The 17,887-nt window shown below is 37.0% G+C and overlaps 1 protein-coding gene across 4 annotated transcripts in view; it reads left to right on the top strand.

Annotated features, from left to right (window-relative positions):
• Window positions 1–17,887, top strand: part of DIAPH2 (diaphanous-related formin 2) — a 964,164-nt gene that overhangs the window by 406,656 nt on the left and 539,621 nt on the right. For all 4 annotated transcript variants that reach the window (XM_011987565.1, XM_011987563.1, XM_011987566.1 and 1 more), the window contains one exon: window positions 8,522–8,623. In XM_011987565.1, coding sequence (XP_011842955.1) covers window positions 8,522–8,623 — 102 coding nt within the window. The remainder of the gene's footprint in view (window positions 1–8,521; window positions 8,624–17,887) is intronic.

Below are 17,887 nucleotides of genomic sequence, written 5' to 3'. Positions count from 1 at the left end.
ATACTGATCATGGGAAAGTCAATGAGCCTTCCAGGGAACTGAGTGTAATCTGAATGTTAAGTGTCAGAGTTTAAAATCATTTCTTTAGGATATGTTTCTCTGCCTGGGCTTGATTAAAGATTAGATAGGAAACCTTTAAATCCCTGATTATTTGTAAGACACACTTGTTACTTCAAGGTCAGGAATTTTCTCATCAATTTTCAATGCTTGTGTGTTATTTTGTTAACTAATAGGTTTTTGAAAATAGTGACTGCATGTTGAGGGCTTGAAATGCCCCATCCCCAAATGCTTTAGGGGTAATCAGGTAATCAGCATTTTAACAGACTTCAGTATGTATGTCGATTCTTGGAGTCAAATGCCAAGAGTTTTGGAAATGTTAGGAATTTTATAGCAAAAGGAGAAGATTGTGCCATCACCACCTGACAGAAAATGTATTTTGGATCAAATGGAAGAGAAATTACTAATTCATATGTTGATTGTGTTCCACTGTGTAAACAAGAACATACACAGCCCTTTTGGCCCTGTTATCTTTATGAGGGCAGAATCTCCAGTGGTTAACATGGTGGTAGTCACGTAGTAGACATCCAGTATATATTGGCAGAATGGATGAATAAAACAGAAAATAAGTATAGAACCAAGCACTGGCATGAAACTGTTTGTCGTTTAATTCAAAGAAAAGTAAAAGAACACATGATTTAAGAACAGTAAACACATACACAGTGATTTAAGCCATATACCATAAGAAAGTTCTGAAAAACATGGATAAGGAATTATGTTTTCTGACCAAGCAAAATGGGGAAAAGATGTGTTATGATGATAGAGATTTAGCCAAGGGACTTTTAGGGAAATGTTTCTTTTCTTTTCTTTTCTTTTTCTTTTTTTTTTTTTTTTTTTTGAGACGGAGTCTTGCTCTGTTGCCCAAGCTGGAGTGCAGTGGCCGGATCTCAGCTCACTGCAAGTTCCACCTCTCGGGCTCATGCCATTCTCCTGCCTTAGCCTCCCAAGTAACTGGGACTACAGGCATCTACCACCGCACCTGGCTAATTTTTTGTATTTTTAGTAGAGTTTGGGTTTTACCGTGTTAGTCAGGATGGTCTCAATCTCCTGACCTCATGATCCACCTGCCTCGGCCTCCCAAAGTGCTGGGATTACAGGCATGAGCCACCACGCCTGGCCAAGGGGAATGTTTCTTATCTGGATTTTTAAAAATACACAATTGTCAACATAAGTTAAAGTAAGACATTACTAATAAATATATATAAAATATGTATTTTTATAAAGAAATATTGGCTCCAATTCATTTATGTGGAATTGATGGTCTTCATCAAAATGAACCTAACGCTGTTCTTCTACTAGTTCTTCTACTAGTAAAGTGACTTAATGAGATAGGAGACAAAAAAGAAAGGTTATGTTTTTGCAAGAAGGAAAGGGCATTATGGTTCAATACCTTTACTTAACTAACCTTTAAGTGTTCAATTAACATTTAAAGGAAATAAAGTTTTGGAAGTGTTACAGAATAATTCCCAAAATGTAAAAAGTAGTTAAAAGCATGTGGTCTATTCATAGAAATTCCTTCACATAACACTGACAGTCATCAGAATGTAAATTTGTGATGCATAAAAGATGAAGAAAACTCTGCTCAATCAGTGACATAGTTGCTGCTTTCTCTTTCTCTGTTTTCTTTGTGAACTTCAGTTCATTGACATTTTCTAGGATGAAACCTTCATACTTATCCAGAATTGATCTTTTAAACACAAATCCTGAAATATTTGGAAAAAAAAAAAATATATGCACAGTAGTAAGCAGCAGCAGGGGGAGGGAGAAATTGAAGGGCTTGTGCCTTGAAACTTTCCAGGATATTTGCCTATCAACTCACAGTTTGTCAGAATCTGTTATACTTAAAAATTTATCACTTCTAGCCTTTACTACTATGAACAGCCTTTCACTTATAGCAAGCATAGAGGGTGGTCTTCGACTATCAACTCACCTTTGCAGTTTATTTAGAGAACAGAAGCAATTGTAGTATCAAGGAAGCATTAAATTCAAAAGCTACTTTTTTTTTTTTTTTTAAGTACAGAGTTTTGGGGCAATATGAATGTTACAGTTTTACTGTCTAGCCTGATCTATGTCAGTTCACCTGTATTTTTCTTGCTCTTGCTCGTAGCTGCTGTTGCAGGACCCTGACTCTTATCAAAAGTCTCAACATTAGATGTTTCTAGAGGTCTCAGGGAATAGCTTACACATTCTCTGAATGAATTTTGCCAGCTTCCATGTGGCAACTGTGGGTTCTTGTTTTGATCCTCTCCCCTGGGGACAACTGTGTGTGGGAAGAGGGGAGGAGTTTCCCACGGGGCACAGCTGGTGGTGTATTGAAGCCTTCTAGGTGCCAAGGGTGTGGGGTGTTCTTTGGCAAAGTATGGGAACATGTATTTTTTCCTTGCTTTCCTTTTTAAATGTACTTGATTAGAGGAGTACCAAAGCAGTGCTCTTCACACAGTTCTCCTTTCCACAGTATTCAGACATCTGACCACGTTGGGGATGAATAGTCTGGGCCTGGAATCACATCCAAGAAACACATCTATAGTGCACTCAGAATCACCCTAACTCTTTCCAAATTACAGGTTTTCTCACTGAACTAATCCTGTCTGCTTGCTGCTTGACTTCTCTTCCTTTAGAAAATGTCTTTCCTGGGAGCCCCCTTAGTCCACCGCACAAACAGACTTCAGGCTGATTCCTAGGACTCTGTGTATCAGTGTCAAGCTGTGCCTTGAACCCCTGCCTTTTTTCCATTTTCTCTGTTGGTATGCTTTTGATGAGTGGGTGAAGTGGAGGTAAATGAATACCATTACATCTCTGTCTCTATGTATTATCTTCCTTCCTCTTTTATTTAGGAATGTATGGGAATGAAAAAATACTACTATCCAACCTTATACTACATCTTTGTCTACAAAGCTTAGTATGTACATATATAAAAAATCAGATATGTTTAGGCATTGACTATAAGGACCACTTGCAACATGAGATCCTACAGGTAGGTGACTCATAAGAGCAGTATGTACTATCGTGGTAGTCTGCATCTGCTGCATATTTGAGAGTGAGTTTTATTCTAATTTGCAAGTACAACCTACTAAACAATGGCAGTTATATAAGCTTATAACTCATAAGATGATATTCAGAGGAGAATACATCCAAGGCCACTAAATGTGTTAAATATTTCATACAGCTGAATAGAGAAAGAGAAGATATGTCACCTCCCACTGTGGCGCCTTCATTCTGAAAATAACAGGTTACCTATAGCTAGAAGAAAAATAAAATAACGAAAGTTTCACATTCCCAGCTAAAATTATATTTTAGGCTTGATTCACTCCACAATACTTATTTTCACAGTTATAGCTTAAAATTGAGGTGGAGATTTTTAAATATGCAGAATTGATTTTAAATAATTTTAATGATCTTAATCTTTCTAATTTAGTTTCACTGTGGTGAAAATTATGCAAGTTACCAAACTGAGTCTTTGTTTTTCTTAATAACATACATACTTCACAAAAAAAAAAATCCCATCAACAGAAACAATTTTTAAAAACCAATTGAGTAATTTCTATGCATCAAAAATATTTGAAAAAATGGAAATAATATCTTGGTATTTACTTACCTTCTTATTCTATAAGAGAAAATAATACTAATGGAGCAAAATAATGGATGCCCTTGATTTCATTTCAGTATTCATATATGTGGTTATATCCATATTTATATTTAAGTCAAAGGGTGCAATATTTTAGAACAGGTCTCATTGATTAGATGATTGGTGCCATTGCAGGCCCAGAGCTTAATGGAAAGGCAAAATTGGGTGAGAGGAGGGAAGAGATAAATGAGGAGAACAAAAGGGTACTTATAGTGGGGGTATAAGGTTGTGTGTTCCCTACCCTAGTTATCTTTTCATTGTGGAAAAATATGTAACATAAAACTAACCATTTTACCCACTTTACGTGTATAATAAAGAAGCATTAAGTACGTTTGTGTTGTTGTACAACCATTACCACTATTTCCAGAACTTTGTCATCATCCCAAACAGAAACTCTAAACCTATTAAGCAATAGCTCCTTATACCCTTCTACCCCCAGCTTCTGGTAACCTCAATTCTACTTTTTGTCTCTAAAAATTTGCCTATTGATGATACTTCATATCAGTGGAATCATACAATATTTGTTCTTTTATATCCATTTTGTTTTACTAAGTGAAATATTTGTAGGGTTTATCTATGTTATGACATGTGTCAAAACTTCATTCCTTTATGACTAAGATTCCATTGTATGTACATACTACATTTTATCAGTACTTCTGCTGATAGACAGATGGGTTGTTTCTACCTTCTGGATATTGAATAATGATGCTATGAACATTTGTGTACAGTATCTGTTTGAGTTCCTGGTTTTAGTTTTTTGTGTGCATACCTAAGTGTATTAGAGTTTTCCAAAGAAACAGAACCAATAGAGTGTGTGTGTGTGTGTGCGTGTGCGTGTGTACATAAAGAGATTTATTATGAGGAGGTGGCTCACTGCATTATGGAAGCTGAGAAGTCTCATGATCTGCCATTTGTAAGCCAGAGACCCAGGAAAGCCAGTGGTGTAAATCTGGTCCAAGTCCTCAGTCAGAGGGCTTGAGAACCATGAGAGCTCACGGTGTAAATCCCAGTCCAATGACAGGAGAAGATCAATGTCCCAGCTCAAGCAGGCAGACAGGAAGCAAAAGGATGAATTCCTCCTCCTTCTGCTATTTTGTTCTGTTCAGGCCCCCAAATGATTGGCTGATTCTCACCTATACTGGGTGGGGGGGCAATCAACATTACTGAGTCTACCAATTAAAATGCTAATCTCATCCTGAAACACCCTCACAGACATACCCAGAAATGATGTTTAATCTGGGCACATCTTTGCCCACTCAAGTTGACACATAACCATCATATAAGGGGTGGAATTTTGGAGTCGTATGTTAATTCTGTGTTGATTTTCTGAGGAACCACCAAATTGTTTTCTATGGGGACTGCATCATTTTACATTCCCCCCAGTAACGTACAAGCATTCCTGTTCTTCCACATCCTCACTAACACGAGTTATATTCCACTGTTTTGAAAATAGCCATTCTCTGGGTGTGAGAGAGTATTTTATTGAGGATGCTATTGTAAGTTGAATAGTTTTACTAATTTCTTTTATAGACTGTTCATTGCAAGTGCATAGAAATGCAAACTGATTTTTGCACGTTGACTGTGTACCTTCAGTTTTGTTGAATTCATTTATTAGCTCCATCAGTTTTTTGCAGATGATTTAGTGTTTCCTACATATAAGATCATGTCATCTGTGAGCAGAAATACTTTTACTTCTTCCTTCCCTAATTACATGTCTTTTTGTTTCTTTTTTGCCTAATTGCTCTTGATCATGGTGTGTACTCCTTTTTTATGCTGCTGAATTCAGTTCGCTAGTATTTTTTGGAGGAATTTTACATTTGTATTAATAAGGTATATTGGCCTAGAGTTGTTGGTTTTTTTTTGTAGTATATTCTACCAACCTCCTTATCAGGGTAATGATGGCTGCATAGAAAGAGATAGGAAGTTTTCCCATCTTCATTTTTTGGGTAAAGTTGAGAAGAATTGGTATACATTCTTCTTTAAATATTGGTAGAATTCATCAGTGAAGCTATTGGGTCCTATGCATTTCTTCATGTGGAGGTTTCTGATTACTGATTCAATCTACTTACTTGTTATAGATCTATTCAGATTTTCTATTTCTTCTTGTGTCCATTTTAGTAGTTTTTTTTTTATTTCTAGGAACTAGTCCATTTCTTCTAGGTTATTCAAATTTTTGGTAAATAATTGTTCATAATTTTCTCTTATAATTTTTTCTTTTTATGAAATCAGTAGTAATGTCCACTTTTATTTCTGATTTTAATTACTAGAGTTTTCTCTTTTTCTTAAACTCATCAATCTAGCTAGAGGTTTGTGATTTGCTTTTTGTTTTGTTTTGTTTTGTTTTGTTTTGATCTTTTCAAAGAACTAACTTGATATTGCTTGGCTATGTCCTGACCCAAATCTCAACTTGAATTGTATCTTCCAGAATTACCACATGTTGTGGGAGGGACCCAAGGGGAGGTAATTGAATTATAGGGGCCAGTCTTTCCCGTGCTATTCTCGTGATAGTGAATAAGTCTCACGAGATCTGATGGGTTTATCAGGGGTTTCTGCTTTTGCTTCTTCCTCATTTTCCCTTGCCACTGCCATATAAGAAGTGCCTTTCGCCTCTCACCATGATTCTAAGGCCTCCCCAGTCATGTGTAACTGTAAATCCAATTAAACCTTTTTTTTTTTTTTTTTTTTTGAGACGGAGTATTGCTCTGTTGCTCAGGCTGGAGTGCAGTGGCGTGATTTTGACTCATTACAACCTCCGCCTCCCAGGTTCAAGCGATTCTCCCACCTCAGCCTCCCGAGTAGCTGAGATTACAGGCACCCACCATCTTGCTCGGCTAATTTTTGTATTTTTGTAGAGATGGGGTTTCACCATGTTGGCCAAGCTGGTCTTGAACTCCTGACCCCAGGTGATCCACCTGCCTTGGCCTCCCAAAGTGCTGGGATTACAGGTGTGAGCCACTGCGCCTGTCCTTAAACTTCTTTTTCTTCCCAGGCTCAGGTATGTCTTAATCAGTAGCATGAAAACGGACTAATATACAGCTTTTGGCTTGGTTTCATTAATTTTCTCTATTGGTTTAAAGTTTTCTTTTTCTTTTCTTTTCTGTTTTCTTTTTTTTTTTTTTGTCTTTTTGTTTTTTTGTCTTCTCTTTTTGAGACAGGGTCTCACTTTGTTGCCCAGGCTGGAGTGCAGTGTTACAATCACAGCTCACTGCAGCTTCAACCTCCTTTGCTCAAGTGATCCTCCCAAGTAGCTGGGACCACAGGCATGAGCCACCAGGCCTGGCTAATTTTTGTATTTTTTGTGGAGACAGGGTTTTGCCATGTTTCCCAGTCTGGTCTTGAACTCCTAAGATCAAGGGATCCACCTGCCTCAGCCTCCCAAAGTGCTGGGATTATAGGCATGAGCCAGCACACATGGCAGGCTTTAAGTTTTCTATCTTGTTTTTCTCTAATCTTTGTTTCCTTCCTGCTATTAGCTTTAGCTTTAGTTTGCTCCTCTTTTTCTAGTTCCTTAAGATGTACAGTTAGTTTATTGTTTTGAAGTCTTTTTTTTTAATGTAGGCATGTACTGCTATAATGTTCCCTCTTAGCACTGCTTTCACTGCATTCCGTGTGTTTTGATATGTTGTATTTGTAGTTTCATTCCTCTCAAGGTATTTTCTAGTTTTCCCTGTGGTTCTTTCTTTGACCCATTGGTCGCTTAAAATTTTATTTATTAATTTCTGCATAACTGAGGATTTTCCACTTTTCCTTCTGTTATTCCTTTCTAGTTTCATTCACTTGTGATCACAAAGCAATTTTGTATGATATTAATTTTTTAAAATGTATTAGGACTTGTTTTGTGGCCTGACATGATTATCCTGGAAAATGTTTTATGTGCACTTGAGAATAATGTACATTTTGCTTTTGTTAGCTGGGGTGTTTTGTATAAGGCTGGGAGGCTTATAAACAACAGAAATTTATTTCTCGCTATCTTGGAGGCTGGAGGTCCAAGTTCAGGATGTCAACATAGTTGGGCCCTCTTCTGGGTTGCAGACTGCTAACTTCTCATTGCATGCTTCCATTGTGGGAAGAGAGCAAGCTAGTTCTCTGGCCTCTTCTTAACAGGGAACTAATCGTACTTGTGAGGGCTCCACTCTTACGACCTAACTGCCCCTCAAAGGTGCTGCCTTTAAGAATAATCACGTTGAGAATTAGATTTCAGCATAAGGATTTTGGAGGGACACAAACATTCACTTCATAAGAGTCATCAAATTTGAGCATGCATCAGACTTCATCACTTTTGCTTGATTCTCCATTAAAAGTAGGAATGCATTGTGGACTTAAATATAGACATTGTAGATAATGGGAGATGTTGTACAAACCAACTGTAATTTATAAGATTGAAGATGATTCCAGGTTTTGAAAAATTATGAATGGTAGAGTTGATCCTTTCTTTTTTAGTATTATTGTACATAAGCAAATTCTACGTAGTATTTTTCTGTTTTTAGTTTAGATTGACTAATTATTATGACTGGAAATAAAGCTTAAAAAGTATTCTATATGTTTAAGTCCCAGAAGTTTACTCAATTTTGGAATACCACTTATTCTTATATGATCTTTTATTCAATATTTATATGCTATATTGTACACCAAACAAGTTTATACATTTTATTCACAATTTATTGTAGTTCATTTTTAGGTCAAATTTTGGAGGGGTGGGGAAGGGCTGATACTCTGGTACCATAACAGAACCATAATCAGAAATTTCCTGTCCCAATTAATCACTTTCATAATTGTTAACGCATGTTTAAAAATTCTAATACTAAAACACTAAACTTTTATACGTTTATTTCTTTTTAGAACCTTGTGAAACATCTTCCTGAGCAGAAGATACTCAATGAATTAGCAGAGCTTAAGAATGAATATGATGACCTCTGTGAGCCTGAACAATTTGGAGTTGTGGTATGTATCCAACATGAGGGACCACAAACTCAGCTGGGAGGTTAACACTTGCCAGAAAGAGTGAAAAGAAAGACATTTCAGTTGTCAATTCTTTTTTCATTACTGTATTGCTACATAATTTAATACAATATTGGCTGTCAGAAAAAAATCCTTTTTTACCTATTATTATTTGTCATGGCATTGAAAAATAATAAAATATTCGCATTCATAAAATACTTCAAAATATCTCAGGGGATCTTTTGTATAACAGTGCCAATTTTTAATTCTATTAATATATGCAAACAGTATACATTATTATTATGTGGGCTATTTTTCCTTCCATTTAGATCTTTATGTTAGAATCTGACCCCCCAAAAATAGGTTAAAATAAAAGGTAATTACTAGGTAATGAGCAAAGTAATAGAGACTCTTTTTCTAGGGTATATATCGTCTCAGAAAAAGTACAAGGATTTTCAGATTTCGTATAGTGTCATTAATTGATTTAAAGCTTGAAACGTACTGTTTTAGTTGGGAAGAAAATCTTATCCATCATGTCTTGAAATCATCATGTAGTTAAATTATTATTGGAATGAATTATTTTTTCTTATCCCACCCTTCATATTAAGGGGTACAAAAGATGAATAAGTATAAATTTTGAATTCAAGATTATAGTTATGTTTTAAGTATTCCCCAAACTGACTATTCAAATAGTTGACAAAAAACAAAAACAAAAAATGGCAGGAAAAGAGGGCACTATGATTTATTTAATTTCTTGGAGAAAAAGCTATTTTTTACTTAGGTGTTCAGTGCAAGTTTGTTTGCCGTATGAATAAATAGCTCCATTATGGTCACCAACTTTACCCTGGCTCCCTGAACATTTTCCATTTGCATACTAAGAATTTTAAAATTACCATTGGACCTAATAGTCAAACATTTTCAGCCTTATCCAAAATATTCTGTAAACTTTTAAATAGTATAGTATGTTAGAATTGATCTAATTTGATACCTTGCAGTTTAAAAATCCTGTTTAAAGTCAAACTGTGCTACATGGGACTGAGCATGTTCCTTTTGAACATGTGCAATAAATGCTCACCCATATTTAGAGTTTATTAATTTTGAGACATGGCATTGACTACACTTATGTAGAAGGATTCTATCAAATTCTTGCAAAGAAAATCAGGAATGTATATTTGGGATCAGATAGAGCATATAATGGTATCTGAGAAAGGTATTTATTTCTCTTATTTTTGAACAGGGTGAATTAACTAAATTCTAAATTTGATAGATATCATTTGTTAACTAAAAGCAATTTAGCACAATATTGAGTAATACAATTATTTAGACCAAAGTCCACATTTGAAGCCTGAGCTGCTTGGATTCATATTATAATTGAAGCAAGGCTATATACCCTCTGAGAATTCAGCTGTGTCATGATGGTTATGAGTTTTACAGTAGGTATACTACACAATTTCTCTGAAGTCATTTTTTTTTTTCTGAATGCAGTTTATCTTGGAAGATGTATTAGTTTGCCAAGCAAGTCCTTTCAAGAGGCATATCCTTGGTACCACACTGAGGAAATGAAGTTTGGGGACATAAAAAGCAATATACCTTCTGAACTAAAAGCAAAATAGAAAATGGAAGAGATTTCTTGTTTATGCACATAACCATAAATAATTCTGAGGCTGTGTGTACATGAAGTAACCTAGTCCCCTTATTTACTCTCACCATTCTTAGCTACATGTCTGTGGGGGGTAAAAAGTCAAGGACATTACAAACTAGTTTACACCATGTAAATTACCTAAGATAGTATCAGTCAGGATTTGCCCAATAAAGTTTAGCTGCATTCACATCAAGGAAATATTTTTTAAACAATGATATACTTTAGTTTTTTAAACGTGTACTTTTCAGTGTTTAGAACAATATTATGTATAAAATAGACAGTAAATAAATGTTTATGGAATTGAATTACAGGACAATTATTAAGCCCAAGTCTGAGCCTGAAATTAGAAAGTAGTATAATTTAAATCTGTAACAATAGAAATTCTGCTAAAACGTGTTTCTCTAGGTGTATGCTGAAATTCAATTCACTTCTGTGTGTATACATCCAAACGCTTTTTAACCCTTAAACATATATCAACAGCCTAATGTGAGGACAACTTTGGAAATTGTTTAATAGAATCATCTGCAGTCATGAGAGAGGCTCCAAACTGGAAAGGCTCATTGCCTCTGCTCACTTCTCTTGTTAACATTATTGGTGTATTTATCACATGATTTCTATATGGAAAACCTCCAGTATCTCCCTGAATTTACAGAATGAAATCCAAGCTCCTTCACATTCTCACTGTACTTCTGACTGTCTTGCTTTCTTCCTTTCTGTTCCCTTTGGTGAAGTGAGTCAATTGGTATCTTTTTGACATTTTAGCCTTTACCTCAATCAGACTCTCACTGCCGTTTTAACAGTTATTTCACTCGCTCCCTATTCTGCGTCCTTTCATTTTTCCATAGTGGCCATACCATACCTTTCCTTCTCTCCTCAAGTCTTCTGTCTCCTCCCCATTCTTTTAACTTACTGCGAACATCCTAACCTGTTACTTGCCAGAGAATAAAGAAAGCACTTTGACTTCAGAACCTCCAATATCTCTTCTACCTACAAAGTTTTCTGTAGCTATATATCTTTTACTTACTCATTCTGTGTCAAACCTCAGAAATAGAGGAGCTCAATTATCATTAACATTATTGCTGTTGCTATTAGTATGGATAGAAACAAAATAAATATTGAGGACTTAACTTGTCAGATTCTATGAGAAGCATTTTTACTTCCACCAACTTATGTATTTCTCACAACAACCCTGCGAGTTTGGCACTATTAATGGCTCCATATTAAGGATGAGGATGCTGGGTGCATTGGTTCATGCCTGTAATCCCAGCACTTTGGGAGGCCGAGGCGGGAGGATCACCTGAGTTCAGGAGTTCAAGACCAGCCTGGCCAACATGGTGAAACCTCATCTCTACTAAAAATACACAAATTGGCCAGGCGCGGTGGCTCACGCCTATAATCCCAGCACTTTGGGAGGCTGAGGTGGGCGGATCACCTGAGGTAAGGAGTCCGAGACCAGCCTGGCTAACATGGTGAAACTCCATCTCTACTAAAAATGCAAAAATTAGCTGGGCGTGGTGGCGGGCACCTGTACTCCCAGCTACTTGGGAGGCTGAGGCAGGAGAATGACGTGAACCCGGAAAGTGGAGCTTGCAGTGAGCCAAGATAGCACCACTGCACTTCATCCTGGGTGACAGAATGAGACTCCATCTAAAATAAATAAATAAATGCAAAAATGAGCTGGGCATGGTGGCACATGCCTGTAATCCCAGCTACACAGGAGGCTGAGGCAGGAGAATGACGTGAACCCGGAAAGTGGAGCTTGCAGTGAGCCAAGATAGCACCACTGCACTTCATCCTGGGTGACAGAATGAGACTCCATCTAAAATAAATAAATAAATGCAAAAATGAGCTGGGCATGGTGGCACATGCCTGTAATCCCAGCTACACAGGAGGCTGAGGCAGGAGAATCGCTTGAATCTGGGAGGCGGAGGTTGCAGTGAGCTGACATCAGGCCCCTGCGCTCTAGCCTGGGCCACAGATCAAGACTCCGTCTCAAAAAAAAAAAAAAAGGAGGAGGAAACTGGGCCCAAGGAAGATTAGTTTACTTGTCCAAGGTCACACAGTAACTAGTAGTCACAGAATTCAAATGATTCAAATGTTAGCAGTCTGTATTTGTAGCCAGTGCTTTAGCCACTGTGCTCCTGGGTTGTGGGTATGTGGGTGTGTATGTGATGCTCTACTACATGCTAATCTTCTCACTTCAGTTTGGGCTTTGTTATGCACTGCCTACTTTAGGTGGTAGTATCTCTTATTTGCTTTCCTTCTGTTAGTTATTTTATTACTTCCTCAATTTGTCAGTTTCCACTCTGCTCTGCTCTTCAGAAAAAAAGAAAATCTTCAGTCATTTGCTGCTGGGAAAGGAGTGGATAGATGGGTGGATGGATGAATAAAAATCCTTCCTGACTGAGGTTTCTGCTTGCTACTGCTTTCTCTCCATTTCCTACCATCAGTTTTTTTCAAAGATTAGTCTCCTTTTTCTCTCTACTTTCTTAACTCTCATTCACTGTTCAACCAATGGTGATCAGAATTCTGCCTTAAATAATGCATTGAAATTGAACTAGGAAAGGCCCTTAAATCCTGTTCACATCCAAAATACACATCGAGTATACTCACTTCTCTTTGTCTCCATCACCACCATCTTAGCCCAAGCCAGAATCATCATTGCAATTAACCATCACAATATACATTTATCTTGTTTTTCCCACTACCACTTTTGCCCTTCTCCAAATCCGTCTCGGCACAACTCTTAGTATGATGTTTCTAGAGTGTGTCTGTATTGCATCATAATTTTTATCTGCTTAAAATACCAGTGCTGTTCTATAGCACTAAAGCTAAAGCATTAACTTCTTACCGTGACCTAGAATACACTATCTGGTCTGGCACCTGCCCACCTCTCCTACTTTTATCACCTGCTATTTGGCCTCTTGCTCATTATGCCTCAGCCACATTTTATTTTTGAACTTACCGTGTTCTTTCCTGCTCAGGACCGTTGCACATGCTGCTTTTTTACTCCCGCTTGTTGCCTCCCTCTCTTGTTTATACTTCAAGTCATAGCTTAATTTTTGCTTTCCCAGTGGTACCTTCATTTGCCTTTCAGTCAGAAATACATCTCCCTACTAAACTCTCCCAGATTACCTTTTTTATTTTCCTTTCTAGAAATTATCATGGATTTTAATTAAATGTTTATTTATGAGGTTACTTCTTGACTGTCTATAATCCCAACTGTATTGCAAGTTCTATAAATGGATGAATCATGTTGATTTTATTCACATGTGCTTAACAAATATTTCTTGAATGTATTTGCATGAATGGAAAATCAAGTGGACTCTTTCAGTCCTATCTTATTCTGTATCTATGTGGCATTTGATAACATAAAAGAATTTAAGCTCCTTTTCGAAAACTTTCCTCTCTTTCTTAAACAATAAATAGTATTTCCTGATTTTTTTTTTTTTTAAGAGGCAGGTTCTCTCTCTGTCCGCCAGGGTGGAGTGCAGTGGTGAGATCATACCTCACTGCAGCCTCGAACTCCTAGGTTTTAGTGATCCTCCCACCTCAACCTCCTGAGTAGCAGGTTCCACCATGCTTGGCTAATTTCTTTAAAAAATTTTCTGTACACATGGAGTCCCGCTGTGTTGCCCAGGCTGGTGTTGAACTCCTGGCCTCTAGCAGTCCTCCTGCTTCAGCCTCCCAAAGCACTGGGATTATAGCTGTGTGCCACCATACCTGGCCTTATTTCCTGATTTTAATACTCTAACCCTGTGTAGTGCCCTATAGTGTTTCCATGATTATATAACTTCTTAGATCATAGACACAAAATCTGATCAGTTAGGGGTATAAATATGCCAGAAATTAGATTACTCTTGCAATATTCATTAAAATAATGATAATAAATAATTAACAAATTGGCTGATCGAGGTGGCTCACATCTGAATCCCAGCACTTTGGGAGGCCAATGCAGGCAGATCGCTTGAGCCCAGGAATTCGAGACCCGCCTGGCCAACATGGCAAAACCCCATCTCTACAAAAATACAGAAATTAGCCAAGTATGGTGCTGTGTGCTTATAGTCCAGCTACTTGGGAGGCTGAGGTGGGAGAATCGTTTGAGCTCGGGAGGCAGAAGTTACAGTGAGCTGAGATTGCACCACTGCACTCCAGCTTGGGCAACAGAACCAGAACCTGTCTCAGGAACAAAAACCAACAACAAAAAAACACAATAAAACTGACAAACCTGGGGGAAATTGTGAAAGAAAGAAACTTATCTAAGGCAGTAACTGGGCTACTAAGCTTTCTCTAACCTTTGGATTTTTTTAGCAGCCACATCATTAGGTTTGCTTATAATCATGTGCAACCAATTGGACAAAAGAGGAAAAAAAAAAATAGAAAAACCCAGAGACTTTTCCTCTGTCTAGAGACAGATTCTGGTAAGGGGGATATGCTCGCTCCCACATATTCTATGATCAATAATCTTGTTTAGGGGTAGATTGGCTGCATAGCTTCCCACTGACTTGTCCTCCAACCTGCCTCCCACAGAATTGAATTTGGTACATCACTGTAATTATGTGCTGTACCTTTACTGGGAAAAAAAGCACAGATTTTTGAAAGCTCTGGCAGTTAGAACCCTCAGCAGGAGCTTTTAGACTCTTCTGAGTGTCTTTGCAGCTCAGCTGTTCTCAAACCTCAGAGCTATGGAAGTTCCCACTTGTCTTGCACAGGGGATGGAGACCCATACTGTGTGTATCTATTAAACTAACACATCTTCTGAGGAAAAGAAAGCAATAATTAGTTCTCTTAGTAATCGGTACTTTGTTTTTCTGACTTCAAAATTACACATATTTTTCAATTAAAAACATTCTAAAGCTATAATCTAACAAAAAATGTTGAAATTGGCTTGGGCGTAGAAATCTTCATAATAGAAAGCACAGATTATGTGATATTGCTGACAGCACATTTAAATTTTTTTGGACAAATAAATGAAGTTGGGAGGAGAGGATTTATGCATATAGTTGGAAGTACAACTGTAAATTTACTGTGCTTTTTAATTTTTTTAAAGCCTCATAAGAGCTTATGAGCTATAAAGATAGCTTAACCAGGTGAAAAGAAAATTCTTAAAAGCTTTTTTTTCCTTCCACATATCATCAAAGGCAATTAGTTTGGATAGAAAATTGTAAGTCCTCTGTTCCATTAATATCAAATCATTTTTCACTTTTGCATATTCAGTGTGAAAATTGCATTTTTCTTTATTTTATATGCCTGCATTCAGAATATTAAGTGTTTCGATATGTAATGCCCTGATTGTTTCTATTTTCATCACTTTTGTAAATATTATTGCTAGCTCTTACTTCCAGATGTATATTCATTTTATCTGAGAAAAAACTGGTTTAACAATTTTGAGATCAGGTAAAAGAAAACTCACCATGACTCATTCTCAAGTACATGTATTTATATTCTTATCCCTCTTATTAACTTCTCATAATAATCAATTTTTTTGTGACAGAATTTCTTATTTCCATCAGCTTTTGCAATAAAATAAAATAAAACCACCTGAAAATTGAATATTCAAATTAGGTCAGTAGATGTCAGTTAATTTTGCTATTGATTGGTTTTCATTAAATTTTTAATAACTCAAAAGTTAACCCTTTCATTTTTTCCACCCACATATCACTAATTCCTAACACCACCATAGAAATTTTGATGACTGTGGCCAGGCACGGTGGCTCGCACCTGTAATCCCAACACTTTGGGAGGCTGAGGTGGGTGGATCACGAGGTCAGGAGTTCGAGACCTGCCTTACCAACATGGTGAAACCCCGTCTCTACTAAAAATACAAAAATTAGCCGGGCATGGTGGCGGGTGCCTGTAATTCCAGCTACTCAGGAGGCTGAGGCAGGAGAATCACTTGAACTCAAGAGGCGGAGGTTGCAGTGAGCCCAGATCGTGCCATTGCACTCCAACCTAGATGACAGAGCGAGACTCCATTTAAAAAAAAAAAAAAGAGAGAAATGTTGATGGCGTTCTTGGCCTGAAACATGTTTTCAGAAAGGTGTTTTAAAATTCTTGCCTAACTTTTTAGTGTGATTCTTCGAGTTTATAGTGCCTTTTGGGGCACACAATGTTATTGTATTCTGTTCTGAAGACAAGTAGATGGTTGTTGATGGGTAATTCCACATATCCACATATTTTTATCTTTGGGGAAATATTCGCTACCAGTACATCATTATTTTTCTGATGTAGAATCAGTTTTCAACACTCAGTTTTTTCAAGGCTTCAATTCACAGATTAAGTATGACCCTTTTCTCTCATGACATCTAATATACAAACATTTGGCATTGACTCCATATAGTTGGTACACTTGTATTGGTTATTTTGTCCAGGCTAGGTACTGGATTTGCTACAGAAAGTATTAGAATGAGTATAAGTATAAGTAGGAGAGGTTCTGCCCTGGAGGAGGTCATTGTCTAAAAGAAGATAGAAGTATTTACTTTATAGGTGTCATAAATGCCCCTGCCTTATTTCCACAATTCCAGGCAGAAATCTGGACACTATTGACTCTGAATCTCATTTCCGTAGGCAGTTCTGCCTTCTATGAAACTTAAGTCCGTTCTCCTTTAATGTGGTTTCATGATCATTCTTTTTGTTATAGTCACAGATACAAAATGATTCTGTATATTCAATGGGCAGTAGATCAAAAGAGTAACTATTTGGAAAAAATACCTTGTAGCAAATATGTATTTGTTACAAATTTATCTGTTAATTCTAATGAATTCTTAACATTATGTTTTGAAGAGACTGGGGGATCAGTTTTGCTCCCATATGATAGGCGTTAATGGAATATGTCTTAGAAGTGAAAAGGAAAGATGACAGAAATAACCCTAAAGGCCACACCTGACTATAGGAGTACCATGTGGCCATCTCCTTTTCCTTCACACATGATTTTTACATTTGTGCTCTTTTCCTTTCTCGGAGGATTCGTAGGTTAGTTGGGTAGTAGATCAATATTCATGAGCTGCGTAGGTACTAAAGTGTGTAAAATTCAAATTATATAAACAAAACTGTATCTAACTCTTTGGGGAAATAACCCACTTGTAGTTGCTCTCACTAAAGCTGTCAATGCACTTCCTTTATTTTTTTTTAATATAGTGAAGATCAGCTAAAGAAATGAGAGCCACTTGATGTGATTTGATAGACAAGTACATCGTAACACAAATAAATCCCCTACCTAATACAATACCCTGGTCAGCATCCCACAGCACTTCAAGGAATGAATCATAAAACAAAGGATGCCAGTCAACTAAAATGCTGCGAGGGACTACAACTAAATACAAACACACATTTCAGCAGAGTTTTTATTTTATTTACTTATATCGCTTAAGTGCACTCAAGTGCCTTTATGAGACATGAGCCTTTTAAGAATTGTATGTGTGGCTGAGGATGTTGCTCAGTGCTTCCTATTATTTCTAAGCTTAGTTATCTAGGACATCTCCTTACATATCCAAATCCTCTGATGGAGTTTCAGCTGTTTCTATCAGTGTACATTGATTGGTCTGATCATAAAAATTCACACTTATGGTTGCAAAAATTATGTGGTTATGATCAAAATGTACTGGTTTGTGGCTTTTGTTAAGAGA

This window comes from Mandrillus leucophaeus, unplaced genomic scaffold, assembly GCF_000951045.1.
Source record: "Mandrillus leucophaeus isolate KB7577 unplaced genomic scaffold, Mleu.le_1.0 Scaffold311, whole genome shotgun sequence".
Lineage (NCBI taxonomy): Eukaryota > Metazoa > Chordata > Mammalia > Primates > Cercopithecidae > Mandrillus > Mandrillus leucophaeus.
This window is presented reverse-complemented; position numbering and strand designations above follow the sequence as displayed.